The 20,291-nt window shown below is 40.2% G+C and overlaps 1 protein-coding gene and 1 long non-coding RNA gene across 4 annotated transcripts in view; one reads left to right on the top strand and one right to left on the bottom strand.

Moving 5' to 3' along the window:
* PRICKLE2 (prickle planar cell polarity protein 2) overlaps nucleotides 1-20,291 on the bottom strand; it is a 351,868-nt gene that overhangs the window by 90,036 nt on the left and 241,541 nt on the right. For all 3 annotated transcript variants that reach the window (XM_030801631.1, XM_030801630.1, XM_003273662.3), the window contains exon 2: nucleotides 15,360-15,543. In XM_030801631.1, the coding sequence (XP_030657491.1) occupies nucleotides 15,360-15,503 (144 nt within the window). In that variant the 5' untranslated portion in view covers nucleotides 15,504-15,543. The remainder of the gene's footprint in view (nucleotides 1-15,359; nucleotides 15,544-20,291) is intronic.
* On the top strand, nucleotides 4,006-18,135 carry LOC105738842. Its single transcript, XR_001114698.2, has 4 exons — nucleotides 4,006-4,224; nucleotides 6,886-6,939; nucleotides 10,786-10,908; nucleotides 15,285-18,135. It is a non-coding gene; the product is annotated as an uncharacterized LOC105738842 (long non-coding RNA).

Raw genomic sequence — 20,291 nt, 5'->3', positions numbered from 1 at the left:
AACTAAAAATAAATAACACATTTATGTATAAGGAATGTTACAAAAGAATAATCTATCAAAACTATAGTATAACCATAGGTTATGTTATATATTATATACTATAACTTGTAGGCACCTAAAAACATAGCCTCAAATGCATAAAGCAAAAACAGAAATATAAGGAAAAACAAATCTATAATTACAGAGAAAGATTTTAAGTTGCCTTCGTTAGGCACTGATAGGCCAAAAAGGCAAAAATGATGAAAGCTATAGAGTGTATCATAGCAATAGTAATCACTGTTCATGAACTCTATCATCTTTCTTCTAACAATTTGGAAACATTGCCATGTTTATTTTTACTTTATAATGGAAAGAAAATATTTCACATCTTTACATTCCAAATGGGAAATAGAAGCTAGAAGACGCAAAGAAACTTGGTCAAGGCCACTTGATCACTGGCTGAAAACAAACTTTTCTGATTCATGACTTTTTCTGCACTTGAATGTTCTCTTTTCTGTGTATCTTCCCAGTCTACATTCCTTGGGTATTTCCCCCAATGTCGAAGGGGAAGAGTGGTATATTAACTGCTCCCTAAGCACTGGCCCTATGTGACAATGGGCAAGTCACGTATGTTCTCTGAGACTGTTTCCTTAAATATTAAATCCAAGGTTTGGGCTTAAGAATTTCTGTTCTGTCTTGTTTCGCTTATATCTTAGAATGCTGTAATTCTTGCCCCCAACATCTATGGACAAGAACTTCAGACTTAGATCTCAGTCTTGTTTCCCCAGATAGGCCTTACCAAGAAAAGTGTTTTCGAAACAATTGGCCATTCTAGTCTGGAAAGATATACGTTTCTTGAAATGCCAGGTACTGATTAAGTGCTCTGTAAGGCAGGAAACACTATTGTCTTCATTTTATAGATGAGAAAGAATGACCTCAACAAGGTAAAACAACTTGCTCCAATCATAAATATAGCTGGACAGTGGCAGAACTGGATCAGGTCCCAGCTGCGTCTGATACCACAGCCATGGCTCTTAATTACTGTGCTTGAGAAAGACCACAGTAAATGGCCCCACTGACCATATTTCAGCAGAACTGTTTCTTTTACTTATGTTAGTTATTTTACTTTTTTTAAGACACAGGGCCTTGCTTTGCCACCCAGCTGTAATGCAATGGTGCTATTATAGCTCACTGCAGTCTTGAACTCCTGAGCTCAAGCAATCTGCCAGCTTCAGCCTCCTGAATAGCTGGGGCTACAGGCCCACACCAATGACCGACTGATTTAAAAAAAAAATTTGAGATGTAATCTTGCTGTGCTGCCCAGGCTGGTTTCAAACTCCTAGACTCAAGCCATCACTCAAGTGATCCTCCTGTCTCAGGCTCCAAGTAGCTTGGATTACAGGTATGAGTCACTGTTCCAGGCGAGAAGAGCTGTTTCTCATGGCATATTCACCATCCAGATGAATTCTTGACTATCCACACAGCAATGGGGCACAAAAGAAGATGGATGTTTTAAAACTATGTTCAAGCCCAACCTCAAATTTGTCCATGTCATTTGACCTTCTCTCTGAACACACATAGAATTGCCAAGTGGTTGGCAAACTTACTTGGTTGGCACTGCAGCTTTTTTCCCTGGTTGCCTCTCTAAGGCTATGATTCTGGCAATAATTTACAGAATGATGGAAGAGAAAGGAGACTATAATAAAAGCCCAAATGTTAGGGCCTACATGTTGGATATTGTCCTTGGGAACATACAGAGATTAAGTGTTCACAATTTTGACCATCAACCCTGAGGGAATTATTACCCTCTCACCAAACCCCGGATCCAGTGAGGATGGAGATACCACCTCTTTTTTCCTGACACCCTTTGGCAAGAGTCAGAAAGGTTTCTCAGGACCCCAGGATTGTAGGGAAGTTAATGTTTACAGACCCCCCTAGGTTGCTGCTAGAATTTTTGGTATCTTTCAGTAAGTTAGGAAAAGACAGCCTTCCCAATTAAGAATTAGAAAAAGTCAGTCCCCAAGCTAGATTATCTGATAAAAGTAATGGCAAAAACAGCAATTACTTTTGTACCACTCTAATAATTGCCATAGCAATAACAACTACCACCACTATTTACTGAGTGCCAACTACATGTTAGGCACTGTCCTTGGGAGCTCAGAGATTATGAAATGAGCCAATCCGTGGAACTCATTTTCTCGTGCCATCCATCTGGATGTTGATGAGTTTCTACTCCAAATCTCCTTTTCATTGTGCATGATTAATACTGAGCAGTTCTTTCTGACAAAAGCTTGGCGAAAGACTTAGCTAGTTCCTGAGGCAATTGACGAAACCTTAGGAAGCCTCCACCACTGGCATGGGAGGAAGCTTGCCTTCCCGTTTGCTAAAGAGTAACTTCATTCATTCATTTATTCAATCACTTTATCGAGGTATCAGCATATAATAAATCACATGTAAGTATACGATTTGGTAAGTTTCAACATATGTATATACCCATGAAAGCATCAACATAATCAAGATAGCAAATGTACCTATCACCCCCAGAACTCTCCTCGATCCTTCTGTCGTTCCTCCCTCTCATTTCCCCATCCCCAAGTAAGCATTGATCTGCTTTCTGTCACTATAGATTAGTTTGTATTTTCTAGAGTTTTATATAAATGAAATCACATAGTGTGTACTATTTTGCCTGGCTTCTTTCATTTGGAATAATGATTCTCAGACTCTGATTCACTTTGCATAGATCAACAGTTCATTCACTTTTCCTGTAAAGTAGTAGTATACTACATGGATATAATACAATATGTTTATCCATTTACCTGTGGATAGACTTTTGAGTTATTTCCAGTTTTTGACTATGGAAAAGAAAACTAACAGCAGCCACTTTAAAAACCCCAAAAGTTTAAAGCATTGTTTCATTTAATTCTCACACCAATGCTGTAGTTAAGTACTGACATCCTTATTTTTCAGAAGATGAGATGAAAGTTTGGGAAGGTGAATTAACTTGGCCAATGTTGGAAAGCAGCACAGCTCAAATTTGAACACAGAGCTATTTATCATCAAAGCTTAGACTCTCAAACACTTATGAGCCCAGAAGGATAGGTATTCAAAAGACAGAAGTTATCGGAGGCCAGCACAAAGCCTGATGCCTGCATGGGTCTTCCATGAGACACTTTCTACATCTACCTGTGTATGGCTCCAGGCCACCTAAAGCAACATATAAAGACTGGTGTTGGAAAGCTCCAGTTTTTGATTGGACCTGGAAAACTGCTATATTGAAATCACACCTATACTAACAGCTTGCACATATGGGTACTTAATAAACAACTGTTGAACAAATAAATGGCTGAATGCACAAATGAATGAATAAATGAATGCACAGGCAGATAAATAGACTGAGGAAGGAAGTTAGTTACTTGCTGATTTGGTGGTGGATTAATCCAATCATCCCATGAAATTACTCAAAATATCTCCTGCGTCATAAGGCAGAGGAGATCATCTTGATACTACATCAACTCTCACACCAGGCTACAGTGTAGACTGCCCAGTCAGCAGAAAGGGTGTACAGCTGTGAATTTATGCAGGAAGTCTAAGTAAGGGGTCAAGTCTGAATCTTTAGGACCCCAGAGTGAATTTACTGTAAAGGTTGGAGATATCTGTCTTGAAAGCTAGAACTCCAATTGCAGGTCTCTCTTCCTGTATTTGCAAATGAGCCTTGGCCTCTCCAGGCCTCATAATCTGCATGCGAGCCTTGACAAGTCCCTGCTGGTGGAATCTGGCCATGTTGCTGCTGACTTCATCTGGCAGAGGCCCTAAAGCCTGGGAACCCGGGTTCTAGTCCCAACTCTGAGAGCTCCATTGAAAACAAGTTTATTAACGCAGTTTTATTGAAAGCTGCACACACAGGCATATTTCCCATTGCCATCTGATGACATCAGTGTATTTCTGGAGCCAAGATAAATACAGCATTCTTCATGTGACTAGCTTCCCGAGAAGAGTGAGGTGGACTGCTTTGAAGCCTCCTCCTGCCCTGCCCCCTTCTTCCCTCCCTTCCCAACTCATCTCTCGAACTGCACTGAAAACACCGAGGTGAGTTACAGTGAAGGCTAACTAGGAGATGCAGCTTAGGGGGAATTTAATCCAATTCAGTTGGAGAGACATGCATCTCCCTGTACCATGAAATTCCATTTTGATCTCAGCATGTGCTGATGGAGTAATGAAATAGAGACAACACTCTGCAAATGGCTGGTGAGTCTAATGATGGTTTTTATGGGGGTTTTAGAAGGGCTATTAGATTGTGCATTCCTTTCCTATAAGGCAAAACCACCCAGCAGACCTTGGGAGATGAACCATTTTGTCATTCTTCTCTCCCTTCCCCCAGCATCTGCCAGCCTTTGTCCCTCCTGGTATAAATAGCTTCACACATAAAAGAGCAAACCGTCAGTAGCCTGAAAGCTAACGGTAAAGCTGGACGCCTGGCACTGTGGCCCCAGCCGGATGGTGGTGAGTCACAGCTGTATAATTCACGGTCCTGCAGTGAAAAGGATCAGCGCATGCTCTAGGTTAACAGGCCAGAAAGGGAGCTGAAGAAACAGGGCCAGTGAAAGACTTTTAAAAGCATCTTGAGTTTTCCTTTAACAATCAGCCTTGTATTTGGGTGATATCCAGGGCATGCCAGTCAAAGGCAAAAAGACAGGAATGGGATCAGGTAGCTTCTGGGGCACACCCTTCATCAGTATCTGCACGCAAATCTGCTTCAGTGTCTTGGAGATTCAAATAATGATTCTGATGAGGACAACAGCTACCATTTGCTGAGGACCTATTTTGTGTCGGCTTTCTCCTAGGATCCTTACAAAGATGAATCACCTCTTCTCTGTTAGCTACTTTAGACTTGGGCAGAAGCATCCCTGTGTTACAGCTAAGAAAACTGATGCTCGAGATGCCCAAGGTTACAGAGTTAAGTGACAGAGTCAAGATGTGGCCTCATCTATTCCTCGCAATGTGGCTTTTCCATTAGCCAACAGTAAGGGCTCTCAAGCTTTGTCATGCACGAGAAACACCTAAAAGCTCTGTTGAAACAGATTGCTGGGCTCCATCTTCAGAGTTCTGGTTTATTTGGTCTGGGGCAAGTCCCAAGAGTCTACATTTAATATGTTCCCAGGTGATACTAGTGCTACTGGCATGGGAACCTCATTTTGAAAATCACCAGACGAGGCAGACCAAATCTGGGTAATCAAGCCATCATTCCATGTAACGACCCAGCTCAAATGTCACTTCTGCAGAGAGACTTTTCTTAGCCATCCAATATAAAGTAGATAGATTCTCTAAATCAGGGGTCTGTGTTTCAAATCAGTCCCCCTTCCTGTTTTTGTAAGTAAAGTTTTATTGTCACATGGCCATGCCCATTTGTTCACCTATTGTCCGTGCCTGCTTTCACATTACAACATCAGAGTTGGGTATTTGCCACTGAGAATGTATAATCCATGAAGCCTATATTTACTATCTAGATCTTTACAGACAAAGCCTGTCAACTCCTTGCTCTAGATCATATCACCCTTTCTTATTGCTTTGTTAATAGACATCAGTCTCTGAATGTGTCTTGTTATTCAGCTATTAAGTTGTCTGTCAGCTCCACAAAGGCAGAAGTACTTGTTTTTCTATTCACAGCTGTCCCCTAGTGCCTAGGAAAGTACTTGGCATATAGTTGGCACTCAATAAATATTTGCTGAATGAATGTCACCACTGAGTGCCCAGGTACGTGACGCTGTCTGTACCAGTAACATGAGAGCCCCTGGAGGAAGTACAGTAAAGCCAGGGTAAGAGAGTGAGATAAGGATAAACAGAGATTTGTCGATAGGGAAACAAATCTTTGAAGCAAGGCCATGCTGCTTCCTGCAGTGCTGGGGAAACTGGAGGTGGGGAAAAGATGAATTCCTTAGTCACCAAGGTCAACTTCAGATTAGGAGAAATTTCCCATCCCTAAGAATGAAAGAGCCTGTGTGACTCATGCTGCTCCCCTCCTCCAACTCACACCAAGTCTGCTCTCTTGGATCTGATTCCCCGAGTGGAGCAATGTGCACGCTCTTTACTGTGCATGAGGAAAGGGTGGAGAAGGAAGAGCCTACACGGCACCGGAATCAGACAAATGGCCAGTTTAAGTCCCGTCTTTGTCCCTCGCTGACTGTGGCATCTTGGTCAAGTTTCTGATCCTGTGAGCCTCAATGATTTCAACGGAGAAATAGAAGATTTTGTACCAAGGATTAAATGGGATTGTTTATTCATGCAAACCCTGTTTATTAAATGGCTAGTATGTGCCTAGCATTATTTTTGGTACTGAGCATAGAGTGGTGAATAAGACAATGTCCGTCTCTAACAGACTCACATTTTGGAAGGTAGTACGGACATAAATAAATGTAAGTAGAGTACTAGCTATGAATTTAACATATGGAAGATGTTACCTCTGTAGTCAAATGGGGGCTCTCTGTTGCCCTATCTGCACTTGGGGCAGAAACATCAAGGGGATGGATGATCAAGCGCCTGCAATTTCCCAGGGGCAAGCAAGGTAGTAGGACTGTCCTGCCTTCATGTCCAGGGATGTCTTGGCAAGCACTGAGCACTGCATCGGCTCCATTCATTTCTCCCCAGTCTTCCAACATTCTCCCCAAATTCTTTGTGCACAAAGTTGGTACTGATTTTATTTCACTTCTGAGTTTCACTCAAATGAATACATTAACTTCTGTAACAAATGAGATCTCTGCATAGTAGGCTTCTTCAGTAGCAGCTCAAATACTGCCTCCCCAGAGATGCTGGACCTGACCCATCGGGCTAAATCAGCCAATCCCCCCAGCACCCTGCTTCACATCAATGATCTCAGAAGCTGTTTATTTTTGTTTTGTTTTGTTTTTATAGGATTCATTACGTGAGAAGCAACTTGTAAAGCACCCAGGAAAATATCTGACACATGTAAGAGTTTTCTAAATATTTACATCCCTATTCTTAATATCACTATGTTTTTCTAAAAAAATCACAACCTGAAATTATCTTATTTATTTGTTTTCTAATTATTTTCTTTACTCTTCACATAACTGCAGTGCAGCAGAAACCTTAAGTCTCTTGTTTATTGTTTTGTCCCCAGTGCCCAGAACACTGCCTGACACACAGTAGGCGTAAAATAAATATCCTTAAATAGGTGAATGAGTAAACAAAAAAAGCCCAATGGTAATTTCCTTTTCACCCAATTTTCTAGCATGCTCTCTCATTCATTCCTTGGACTCTCACAGGGAAAATCAATCGGAATGCTGCCAAGAAGCCCATAGCCAAACCACTAGAGACAGGTACTAACAAGGTTCCAACTGGCACAGAGGCCAAATCAAGGAGCCCCTGCTGACCTGTTGATCCCCTAAGGGAGAAGTGTAGAATATTGTTTGTGGGAAGACTCCCTTTGCACTCTGAGAAGCCTACAGAAAATTCCCCAAGGACTCATTCCTCCCAGGTCTGAGGACTGTGATGTTACAGGAGATCTCAGGCACCAAGGAAGGTGGGTGGCAGAGCTCAGTACTTCAGCAGATAGTCCCAAAGCCTGCTTGGGGCATTAGAGATTTCAGAATCAAAAGGCTCCATCTGGGGCCCTGAATAACTTCTTCAGGCTCCACAGAGCCAGAGAACTTCACTGGGACAAACTTTTATCTTTATAACAATCCTGCAGCAGAAGGCCTGGGAAACAGAAAGGTTCCTATATTGGCAGAATTCAAAATTACTTTATGAAAACCTTTTGAGAAGGCTGAGAAGGACTCTAGGATTCCTACAAACCCTATGCTTAACCCGCCTTCTCCATCTCCATGTAACCTTCCTCTTTCCCGGAAGCCAAACGTTCCTTCTGCTCCTCTTTGAGCTGGCTCAGGGCAATAGTCATTAGTTAGTCACACACTATACTATTTCACAAGAAAGGTGGGAAGGAAACAACTGACATATTGAGCAACTTCTATGTAAAGACAGAGGGCCAGGAGCATTATAAGCACTCTCTCATCCGTGGCCAGATCAGCCCTGTGATCTCCAGGTCTAATAGTACTGGCTCCAAAGTCAGGTTGTCTGAGATTGTACCTGTCTCTGCTACTCACTAGCTGTGTGATCTTGGGCAAGTTATTTAACTTCTCTGAGCCTTGCTTTACTCACCCTACAGTGAAGACAGGAAGAGTAATGACTAAATAAGGTCGGTTGAGTATTAAACGAGATAACGCAAGCAAAGTGTTAAAAAGGATGGTGGGTCCATAGCAAGTGTTCAATGAGAGTTTAATAACTTTTCCATCATCATTGTCATCTTCATCAAGAGGAAACTGAGGGTCCCAGAGATTTAACAACTTTACTGTGGTCAGAAAGTGGTGGAGTAGTAGAGAGATTTGCCTGATTCCAGCAGCAAGGCTCTTCCCGCTGGACCATGCTGTTTCCTCCTCATGCCATGGCTCCCACTGGGCTCCTGAGATTCGGATTGGGACATAAATGGTGCCTGGGTTTGGATACACAGTGGGCTTCTGCCAGACCCACTGCTCCTTCCACCCTGCTCTAGACCCAGAGACTTGGAGCTGGTGGAGCTGCCTCAGGTTTGCTAAGTGCAGCCCTTGGCAAGATGTCACCCTCTCTGGCCTTTCACAACCTAAGCAAACTCTGAAGCAGTTGGGATGGTTAGGGGAATCTGCTTAGAATACAAATCTTTAGGAGCAGCTGAGGGAACAGAAATAATTGATATGGAATAATCCTTTATGTTGAAAATAATGCCACAGGCTTTTATCTCTTCAGTGTGATGCGACCTGAACATTTCTGCTTCTACAGAGGACCCCTGTCGTCGGCCTATCTCTTAACAAATGTTTGCTGGGTGCTGGCCATGTGTCAGGCACTGTGCCAGGTGCTGGGAGGATTCCTAAACAACAAAGCATGCAAGATTCCTGCCCTCCTGGACCTTAAAGGAAAGTAGGGAAGCCAAACATTAAATAAATAACTATACCAATAAGTATCTAATTACAAGTTTTCTAAGTGTTAATAACAAAAATTGCTGGGTTTGCTACAAAGCATGTAACTGAGAACCTAATCTTGTGTTAGGGGCTAGCCAAAGTAGTTCTTTGAGGAGATACATTTAATCTGACACCTGATGGATGAGTAATAGTCACTAAAATGAAAGCCAAATAAAGAATTTTACACACTCCCAAAAGAGATATTTTACAGCTTTACAGGGCTCAAATCCAACTAATTCATACCCCTGTCTCTGGGTAGTACTGGACATTCTATTTTACCACTTATGAGACAATGCTTTGGAAAGCCAAAAACTAGGCAATCACACTTGGCATCTACTCTTCATCCTTCCTGAGACAGTTTGAAGTGAAAGTTGAGTGTTCTGGATGATGAATCGAATTGCAACTTATTCTGTGCTAAAACATAGTTATGGTCAAGGTAAAATTACTAACCTTTGGAGATATTCATATTTGAGAACCCTCCATGAACACTTGGGAGTATCCAAAACATCAATGAAAAAGTCATCTACTCAGGAGAAGCAATCTGATGGCCTCTTCAGAGTTTCATGGAGCAGCAAGGAGGAGAACTAATATAAAATCCACATGTATCCAATGAAAACTATCCACCCACAGGACATAACAGTTATGACCTTCCTGGAGGGTAGTGTAGCATCATGAATCTAAAACCTTAGAGAAGCTTACACATGACCACTACACCTCCAGAAATTAAGCTTATGGAGAGGAGCAGGCACATGCATAAAATGCATAAAGTTAGCTGCTGCTGTCTTGTAATATAGAGGAAAGCCACCAATAAATGCAAGTGGTCAAAACTAAACCCTCAGCTCCATGGTGCTCAATGATGGTACTCTTGGCATTTGGGATGGGTCCATTCTCCTTTGCGCAGGATCATCTGGTACTTTTTGGGATGCTTAGCATCTCAAGGCCCCATGCATAGGCTAGTGGAGTCCTCTAGCCATTTAGACAGTAACTGCCCTCTCCCAAACATACATTTCCAAATGCCCTCTAGGGGTAGTGGTATCACTCCAGGTTACAACCTACCAACAGAAAACTATCAAACCATTACAAAGGATAATCCAGATCAAAATATACTGATGCAGAAAAATGTTCACAATATATGGCCTAGAAAAGACAGCTCAGGATAAGTGGAGAGCATCATCACGTTTTTGTCCAAATCAAAGCAGAAATATACTTCTACACACATAGAAACTTGAATATACAGGTTGATATGGTTTGGCTGTGTCCCCACCCAAATCTCATCTTGAATTCCCATGTGTTGTGGGAGGTACGCAGTGGGAGGTAACTGAATCATTGGGGCAGGTCTTTCCCATGATGGCCTTGTGATAGTAAGTCTCACGAGATCTGATGGTTACTATAAGGGAGAGTTTTCCTGCACAAGCTCTCTTTGCTTGCTGCCATCCATGTAAGACATGACTTGTTCCTCCTTGCTTTCTGCCATCATTGTGAGGCCTCCCCAGCCATGTGGAACTGTAAGTCCAGTTAAACCTCTTTCTTTTGTAAATTGTCTATTCTTGGGTATGTCTTTATCAGTAGTGTGAAAACAGACTAATACACAGGCAAAAAGGTTGAAACACAATTTTCCTTGGTTGGTGGAATTATGAGTGATTTTCATTTGCTTTCCTGGATGTCTCACATTTTTTCTTTTTCTTTTTTAATGAACAAGTCTTCCTTTTATAAAAGATGAAAAAGTTATTTTTGGTTTAGAGAACAAAAAGGTGACTCTCCACGGCCAGCTGGTCATGCAGTTCCAGTTCTCATTTTGATTTAGTGAAGATGGCAGGATCTGCCTCAGGGATCTCCTCAAGCAGCGTGGGATCCCCACTTACTCACTCTGCTGAATATTCGACCATATTACAAGGCAGCAACTGTTCTAAGCTGGAACCAGAGCATGGTAGGTGCTCAATAAATACTTGCTAAATTGAGTCATCCTTTTTTGTCTTGATTGGGCCAGAATTCTGCTGAGATATCCTCCAGTGTTTAACATCACTTTCACCCAGTGGTTCTCCTATTCCCCAGGAACATTGGGTAATGTCTGGAGACATGTTTGGTTGCCTCAAATGGGAAGTGCTTTTGGTATCTAGTGGGTAGAGGCCAGGGATGCTGCTAAGCATCCTACACAATGCAGAGGACAGTCACCACAGAAAAGAATTATCCTGTCCAAAATGTCAATAGTGCTGAGGCTGAGAAATCCTCTTCACCATTTGCCCTTCTTATAGCTTGTTAATTATTTTCTAAGTTCTTATTTTAATATTATCTACTGTAAATGTATCATCCTAGCACCTCAAAGAGATAGAGTATACACTATTCACTGTTTGAGTTTGAAATGAAATTGAAGCCTTAAGAATGTCTTCAGACCAGGCGTGGTGGCCCATCCTGTTATCTCAGCACTTCGGGAGAACTGCTTGAGGTCAGGAGTTCAAGACCAGCCTGGGCAACATAGTGAGACCCCCCCTTCTGTATAAAAAATACAAAAATTAGCTGGCTGTGGCAGCATGTGCCTGAAGTCCCAGCTACTTAGGACTGAGGCAAGAGGATTCCCTTGAGCCCAGGAGTTCAAGGTTGCAGTGAGCTATGATCGTACCACTGCACTCCAGCCTGGGTGGCAGCAAAACCCTGTCTCTTAAAAAATAAAAATTAAAAAAAATAAAAAAAGACTTCAGATGGTCAACTAGGGGCAGATTCCAGCCCTCTGTTCTGCTACCATTAAACACCTTATTTGGAGTGAGCAGAGGCAAAGGATCTGAACAACTTCTCTGATTAGTTTTCAGTTCAGTCATTAGAGATCACAAGATAAATGCCTTTCTGTTCTGGCATCATCTGTTATATTTATTATTTTCCCACTATTTTTAAAAGGTTGGGTTTTACAGCTAGCGAATTTTTATGAAATTAAATGCCCATATTCAAGAACACTTCCCTAAAAGGGAGGGGACTTTCGTTTGCATTTTATTCAATTGAAGGCATTTCTCAGGAGAAATAAAACAATAAAGAGTATCACCTGAAGGGATATTACCAACCTATGACCTGGGAGTGAAATGAAAGGTTTCTAACAAAAATAAAAGTACATTACTCTCAACCCTAACTAGTCTTTAATATTTTTGCCTCCAGGACAAAGCATTTTTACGCTCACTATAATTTCTCTTGATATAAAAATAGACTTTCTCAGACAGCTAATATGATATTAAACATCAGAATTTTTATTAGTGAAGGGCATTTAGGAACTCAATTTTTTCTTACAGCATACAGCTTTCTAAAAAAAAAAAACCTTTAAATTCAAAAACAGTGCTATACGTAATAGACTTTAAAAGATCTTCCAATTTAAAAATTTGAAGCCCATTTCTTACATGCAGTATGACCCCTTCAAACACCATTAATATACATGCATATTTTATTAGGTGCTATAGAATTCTTAAAATAACTTGAGAAGATTTTCTCTCTCTGCAGAGCTATTTCCTTTTCTAATCATTCGTGTCATAAAGATTTGAGTAGGTGTAGGAAATAGGGAAAACCATCCAAAGAATAACAGAATTATTAGAGATAGTACTTAATTCAAACCACTTGTTCAATGGCACTAATCATTTTCTTTCAAAACAAATCGAAGAAATTTCAGATTTATGCTTCCCAAAGATTCATTTTGGATGAGTCAAGGGACCTCCAAAAATACCATTAGCACTCACTTTTGAAATCATAAATTTAATCAAAACCCTACCTCTGCAATTGTCTTTTTTCTTGGGTCAATATGAGTAGAAAGTTTTCTCTGAATCTGCATTTCATAGAATGACATTTAATGATCTTAGAGAAAACTCTGTTTAAGCAGGAAACTGACAAAAGCTTAACTCTGGAAAATTCAGAGCCCAATTTAGCAAGCAGCAACATCCTTCAGGTAAACAAAAGAAAGATGGGCTGCTTAAAGCAGAAGTTGTTGGAAATAAGGTTAGCAAGAAAATGAAACAAGCTCCCAGGTGTATCTAGGTATGAAAACACACTGTTCAAGTACTGGTGGTAGAAGGGCAATGTCAAACAAAGTTATGCAGTCAGCCACTACCTCTCTGAGTGTCTAAACAAACTCAATCAAACACTCTCATTCTTCTTAAACTAATTATTTAATATTAAAATCTTTACTAAAACAGAAGATATAACCTCAACTCACAAACTGGGAGAAAGCACTCATTTCTTCCTGTTAATAATCCAACAGAGAATTGCCTTCAATTCTCATGGAGATTATTTTCTGGAAGTGTTTCTATTCTAAGACATTTTCTCCCCTGTCGTAAGAATTAGAACAGAGATCACAAAATGGAAGTGCCTGTAGGTTTCAGGAAGGTAACACAAAAGAATAAAAAGGACTTTGTAGAGACGGGAATGATTTGCTATAACCAAGTTTTGTTTTGTCTAAAAGGAATGGCCATCAATCAACTCCAACCAATTATATCCTTACAGGAATGAGATTCCAGATCTTCAAAATTTCAAGACATAAACTTTTACATGAAAAAATCTCTAATTTTGAAGTATTAGTAGCTAATTAAATTTTAAAACAATACCCTGCTGGCTAAACAAATCCTACCTGTGTCCCTGATTTCATCTGCCAATTTGCAACTTCAAAATTAGAAGAAAATGAGCTATGGCTAATTAGTGAGTTTATATTAGTATCACTACTCTTAAGTCATGGGTGAATTCTTGGGTTCTCCTTTATTATAAATAATTTTCTCTCTCCAGTCTATCATTGATGGGCATTTAGGTTCATACCACGTCTTTACTATTATGAATAGTGCTGCAATGAACATACGTGTGCATGTGTCTTTATAATAGAATGATTTATATTCCTTTAGGTATATAACCAGTAATGGGATTGCTGGGTCAAATGGTATTAATGTTTTTAGGTCTTTGAGGAATTGTCACACTGTCTTCCACAATGGCTGAACTCATTTATGCTCCCACCAGCAATGTATAAGCGTTCCTTTAAGTAACTGTTCATGTCCTTTGCCCGCTTTTTAATGGGGTTGTTTGGTTTTTCTTGTAAATTTGTTTAAGTTCCTTGTAGAGTCTAGCTATTAGAATCATATACACAATGGAATACTATGCAGCCATAAAAAAGTACAATATCATATCCTTTGGAGGAACATGCATAGAGTTGGAGGCCATTACCCTTAGCAAACTAATGGAGAAACAAAACCAAATACTGCATGTTCTCATGCAGTGGGAGCTAAATGATGAGAACACGTGGACACGTAGTGGGGAACAACACACACTGGGCCCTATCAGAGAGTGAAGGCTGGGAGGAGGGAGAGGGTCAGGAAAAATAACTAATGGGTACTAGGCTTAATATCTGGGTGATGAAATGATCTGTGCAACAAACTCCCATGACACCAGTCTACCTGTGTGACAAACTTGCACATGTACCCATGAACTGAAAATAAAGTTAAAAAAAAAAAGCTAAAAAAAAAAAAAAAAGATTTTCCCTAAAAGCATTATCACACCTAAAGTTTCCAAGTTAAAATTTCAAGGGCTGACGGCCGGGTGTGGTGGCTCACGCCTGTAATACCAGCACTTTGGGAGGCCAACACGGGTGGATCATGAGGCCAGGAGATCGAGACCGTCCTGGCTAACATGGTGAAACCCCATCTCTACTAAAAATACAAAAAAAATTAGCTGAGCGTGGTGGCAGGTGCCTGTAGTCCCAGCTACTCGGGAGGCTGAGGCAGGAGAATGGCGTGAACCCGGGAGGCAGAGTTTGCAGTGAGCCAAGATCGTGCCACTGTACTCCAGTCTGGGTGACAGAGCGAGAGTCCATCTCAAATAAATAAATAAATAAATAAATAAAACAAAAAAAAAATTTCAAGGGCTGTTTAAACTTTAAAACGTTTTTGTCAGACATAGAGAAGATGTCCTGAGAAAGAAATTTTATGTGTCAGAGGAAGTCGACAGTGGTCAAACACTTCAGATTCTGGCACTTCAGATTCTCACAGGAAACATCATGAAAATACCCAGCTTATAAAATAGCTTCTTAAATCACATGGGGCTGGTGGAGGAGAAAATTTTAAGTACCGAGAAATACAAGAGGCCGTATGTCACTGAGAAAAATGTGGTACACCTCTGAGACGTTTCTAGACAATCCTGGTAACAGTTAATAATGACAATACAGAATGAATTAGCAACGGATCACTCCTGGCTCAATTTCATTTCCCTTCCTCATTTTCCACTGGGGCCCCTGGCATCTTCAACATATTTAGCCCTACCACTTCTCTGAATCAGCAAAGTCTACTCTTCCTACAGAACTGGAATGAGGAAGGACCAGTAAGACAAAGTGAAACACCCAAACCACCAGCACGCTCCCATCCAGAATGGTACCTGTTCAGGCTTCAGACCCGGCGGGACCCAGGCATACTCTTCCAAAGCACAGCCTGAGTCATCATCTGAGGTCGAGTTTCTTTGAAAGTCAAACATGAGTTTGCTGATGGTCTTCTCCATCTCCAGTGGCATCACTGTCACCATGTGCTCCTCCTGGGGACACTTGCAGTGCAGACAGATCTTCCTGCAGGCAGTAAAGGTAGAAGATGAGAAAGAAGAAAAAACCTTTTCTTTTTTTTTTTTTCCCAAGAGCCTACCAGTCACTAGCCCTTGGATCCCAAACCATAAACACATTCCTTGGCAATGGGCATCAGGCAAAGGCATCGCGAGCAGTGTTTCAGAACATGCCTGTCTTTGCAGAGGGCGTGGTACACGCATGTGAAAACAGCATGAAAGGTCAGAGGCCACCAGGTAAGCATGCTAAGGGTGTTTACATGTGGACCCCAGCCTTCTCTTCTAAATCAATACCCCAAGAGGAATGGTAATGTAGTTTTTATTTTACTAAGTAGACCACTGGATATGGCCCATGACCACAATTTCCTTGACTGTAATAGCAATTAAATATACATAAAACATACGTTGACCAGAAATGTTACTTGTAGATTTAACAAATACTGACAACATACTGCTTTTATAAAAAGTTCCTAAGCCCTGGAAAATGGAGAAAATGGTTTTAAAAATGCAGGTAAAATGTTCTTTAAGAAGAAGAGCAAACATACATATTTTTTCTCATGAAACGTATCTGGCCCTAAGATCTCATAGGAAAGACAATTTCACCTCCATTAAAGATCCCTGTAGGTTTGGAATTCTAATTAGAAACCCAAATTTTCCCTATGTTGGTGGGGTTTTTTATATACAAGAAGATCATGCATGTGAATTATTTCAAAAGGTAGCAGCCAAAGATAAAGATCTCCCAAACTGAACATTTCTCTTTTAAGGTTACCATCTGTTCTCTTATCCATAGCTACAGAAATGATGAAGCAATAAATATGTTGATGTCAGCAACACAAAAGCATTTCTAGCTTCCACCAATAAAATAAAAAGAGAAAAAAAAAAGAATAGAGGAGGAAAATTTTAAGGAAATAAGTTATTCCATGTTCACTCTTTTTAAAAGTATCAGTTTCAGTAGCACCTTATAAAGGTGATAAAAGAGCCCAGAATTTTAATCCCCAGATGTGCCTGAAGGTTCTGATAACAGCTTTGTGAAGATACAATGTACATACCATAAAACTCACCATTTCAAAGTGTACAATTCATGGACTCTTAATACATTCAGAGCTGTGAATCATCACTAATTTTCATCCCCCCCCAAAAGACACCCCAGGAGCATTGGCAGTTATTTCCCATATCCCTCTGCCCCCAGGCTCTGACAACCACTAATCTATTTTCTGTCTCTATGGTTTTGCCTCTTTTGGACATTTCATATAAATGCAATCATACAATATGTGGTTCTTTTGAAGTTGGCTTCTTTCACCCAGAATGACTTTTCAAGGTTAATCCAAGTTATAGCATGTATCAATCCTTCATTCCCTTTTATTGTTGAATAATATGCCATTGTATAGATATACCACATTTTCATTGATCAGTTGTGGACATTTGGACTATTTTCACCTATGGCTTTTATGAATAATGATGCTCTGATTACTTATGTATAATTTTTTGTGTGGATATTTGTTTTGTTTTGTTTATTGAGACAGGTACTCATTGTTTCCCAGGATGGAGTGCAGTGATGCAATCATGGCTCACTGCAGCCTTGACCTCCTGGGTTCAAGCGATCCTCCTGTCTTAGCCTCCCAAGTAGCTGGGACCACACAGGTGCATGCCACCACGCCTGGCTTTTTTTTTTTTTTTTGAGACAGAGTCTTCCTCTGTCACCCAGGCTGGAGTGCAGTGGCACCATCTCAGCTCACTGCAACCTCTGGCCTCCCAGGTTCAAGCACTTCTCCTGCCTCAGCCTCCTGAGTAGCTGGGACTACAGGCACGCACCATCACACCCAGCTAATTTTTGTATTTTTAGTAGAGACGGGGTTTCACCATGTTGGCCAGGCTGGTCTTGAACTCCTGACCTCATGATCCACCCGCATCGGCCTCCCAAAGTGCTGGGATTACAGGCGTGAGCCACTGCCCTCAGTCAGATATATGTTTTTAATTTTTTTTTTTTTGAGATGGAGTCTCGCTCTGTCACCCAGACTGGAGTGCAGTGGCGTGATCTCGGCTCACTGCAAGCTCCACCTCCTGGGTTCATGCCATTCTCATGCCTCAGTCTCCTGAGTAGCTGGGACTACAGGTGCCTGCCACCATGCCTGGCTAATTTTTTGTATTTTTAGTAGAGACCAGGTTTCACCGTATTAGCCAGGATGGTCTTGATCTCCTGACCTCGTGATCCGCCCACCTTGGCCTCCCAAAGTGCTAGGATTACAGGCGTGAGCCACCACGCCTGGCCAAAGTTTTTTAATTCTTTTGGGTATATTCCTAGAAATGAAATTGCTAGGTCATGTGGCAACTTTAGATTTAACATTTTGAGGAACTCCCAAATTGTTTTCCAAAATATCTGCACCTTCGTACATTCCCACCATTGATGAATGAGCGTTCCATTTTCTCCACATTCTTGTCACATTTGTTATTGTCTGTCTTCTTTTATTGTAGCTACTATAGTGGGTATAAAGCAGTATTTAATTGTGGTTTTGATTTGCATTTCCCTAATGGCTAATGATGTTGAGTATCTTTTTATGTGCTTGTTATGTATCTTCTTAGAATAGAGACATGTCTATACAAATCCTTAGACCATTTTTTTCATTGGCTTGTGTTCTAATTGTTGAGTTATAAGCGTTCTTCACATATTTTCTGGATACAAGTCCTTTATTAGATATATGATAGGAACATTTTTTCTTCCATTTTGTGGACTGTCTTTTCACTTTCTTGATGACATCTGTTGAGCACAAAAGTTTTTAATTTCGATGAAGTCTAATTTTTTTGTTATTGCTGTTGCTTTTGTTTTTTAATCATTTCTAAGAAGCCATTGCATAACTCTGGTCATAAAGATGTATTCTTACATTTTAATTTAAGAGATGTATGGTTTTGGCTCTTACATTTAGGTCTATGGTCATTTTGAGTTAATTTTTGTATATGGCACTAAGTAGGAGTCCACCTTCATTCTCATGTGGCTATCCAGTTCTTTCAGCACTATTTATTGAAAAGAATAATCTTTCCTCATTGAATTGCCTTGGTACCCTTGTCAAAAAATCAACTGACCATAGCTGTAAGAGTTTATTCTGGACACTCGGTTCTATTCCAGTGGTCTGTATGTCTATCCTTGTGCCAGTACCACACTGTCTGGATGACTGCAGTTCTGCGGTAAGTTTTAAAATCATGAAGTATATATGAGTCATGCAATTTTTGTTCTTCTCTTAGAAAACTGTTTTGGCTCTTCTTCATCCCTTGCATTTGCATTCATAAAATATGGATTTCAGGATTAGTTTGTCAATTTGTGCAAAAAAAAAGCCAGCTAGAGTTTTGATAGAGATACACTGACTTTGTAGATCAATTTATTAATTTGAAGAGTATTGCCATTTTAATGATATTAAGTCTGCCAATCCATGAACACAGGCTACCTTTCCATTTATTTCAATCTAATTTCTTTCAATGATATTTTGTGGTTTTTAGGCACAAGGCTTGCACTTCTTTTGAGTTTATTCTTAAGTATTTTATTCTTTTTGATGCTATTGTAATTAGAATTGTTCTCAACTTCACTTTCAGATAGTTATTGTATAGAAACATAAACAATTTTTATATTGATGTTAAATCATACAATCTTGCTAAAATTATTAGTTGTATTAGTTTAGGTACTTGTGTGTGTGTGTGTGTGTGTGTGTGTGTGTGTGTATTCTTTAGAATTTTCTATATATAAGACCATATCATGTGCAAATAGAGAGTTTTACTTTTTCCTTTTCAATCTGACGTCTTTTATTTCTCTCTCATGTCTTATTGCCCTGGTTAGAACCTCCAGTACAATGTTCAACAGAAGTAGCAAAGGTGGACATCTTTGTCGTGTTCTTGATCTTAAGGGAAAGCACCGGTCTTTCAGCATTAAGTATTATGTTAGCCAGGAGTTATTTGTAGATGCCCTTTCTTAAGTAGAGGAAGTTCTCTTCTATGCTAGTTTGTTGTTTTTACCACAAAAGGGTGTTGGAGTTTGTCAAATGCATTTTCTGCACCTATCAAGATGATTAGTTATTTTATGTCTTTTTTCTATCAATGTGTTGTGCCTGAATTTCGACATAAAAATGTACTTGAAGAAACAAAATCAGTTTAGTCTAACCAAACTGATTTTGGCTTGTCAGATTCCCCCATTTTCTGCTTCTCATCAGATCAGAAATATACACAGACGGAATGCACACCTTGGATCTGGTTGGCATCTCCAAACTCAAAGAAGTTCTATCCAAACCCTGGTTGTTGCTTTTAAAAATAGTCAGAGCTCATTTGAACAGTAACTCTTTAATTAATCAGCTACTGCACAATGGTCAGGTCTGTTGGGAAACAGTCAGTTTATTTCTGCAAGAAATTTTTATGCCAGTTTATGACTTAAGGAAAAACAAGTTTCAGTGTGTTTAAGTAAGTTGACTAAGCTCTTTGGTGACTAACGCTTTTTACTAGAAAGTCATACTTGAACATCAAAATGTAGAAAACTTTTACTAAATTCAGTCCCAAAATATCCACCAATTAAACTCATTTATTCACATACTAATTATGCAGGGAAGAGCACACTAATGCTGGATGGACATGATTTAACGAACTGAGGCTCCAGGAGAAGGAATAAAGATAAGAAGAAAACAAAGGAGGAGTGCAGAATCAGATCCAAAATGAGCATCAACAAGTAGAAAGATAAACAGAAAAGAGAAGATGGGGAGGGCTGAGGCCCTATGTGGTCATTTA

Source organism: Nomascus leucogenys, chromosome 21 (assembly GCF_006542625.1).
Source record: "Nomascus leucogenys isolate Asia chromosome 21, Asia_NLE_v1, whole genome shotgun sequence".
NCBI classification, from domain to species: domain Eukaryota; kingdom Metazoa; phylum Chordata; class Mammalia; order Primates; family Hylobatidae; genus Nomascus; species Nomascus leucogenys.
This window is presented reverse-complemented; position numbering and strand designations above follow the sequence as displayed.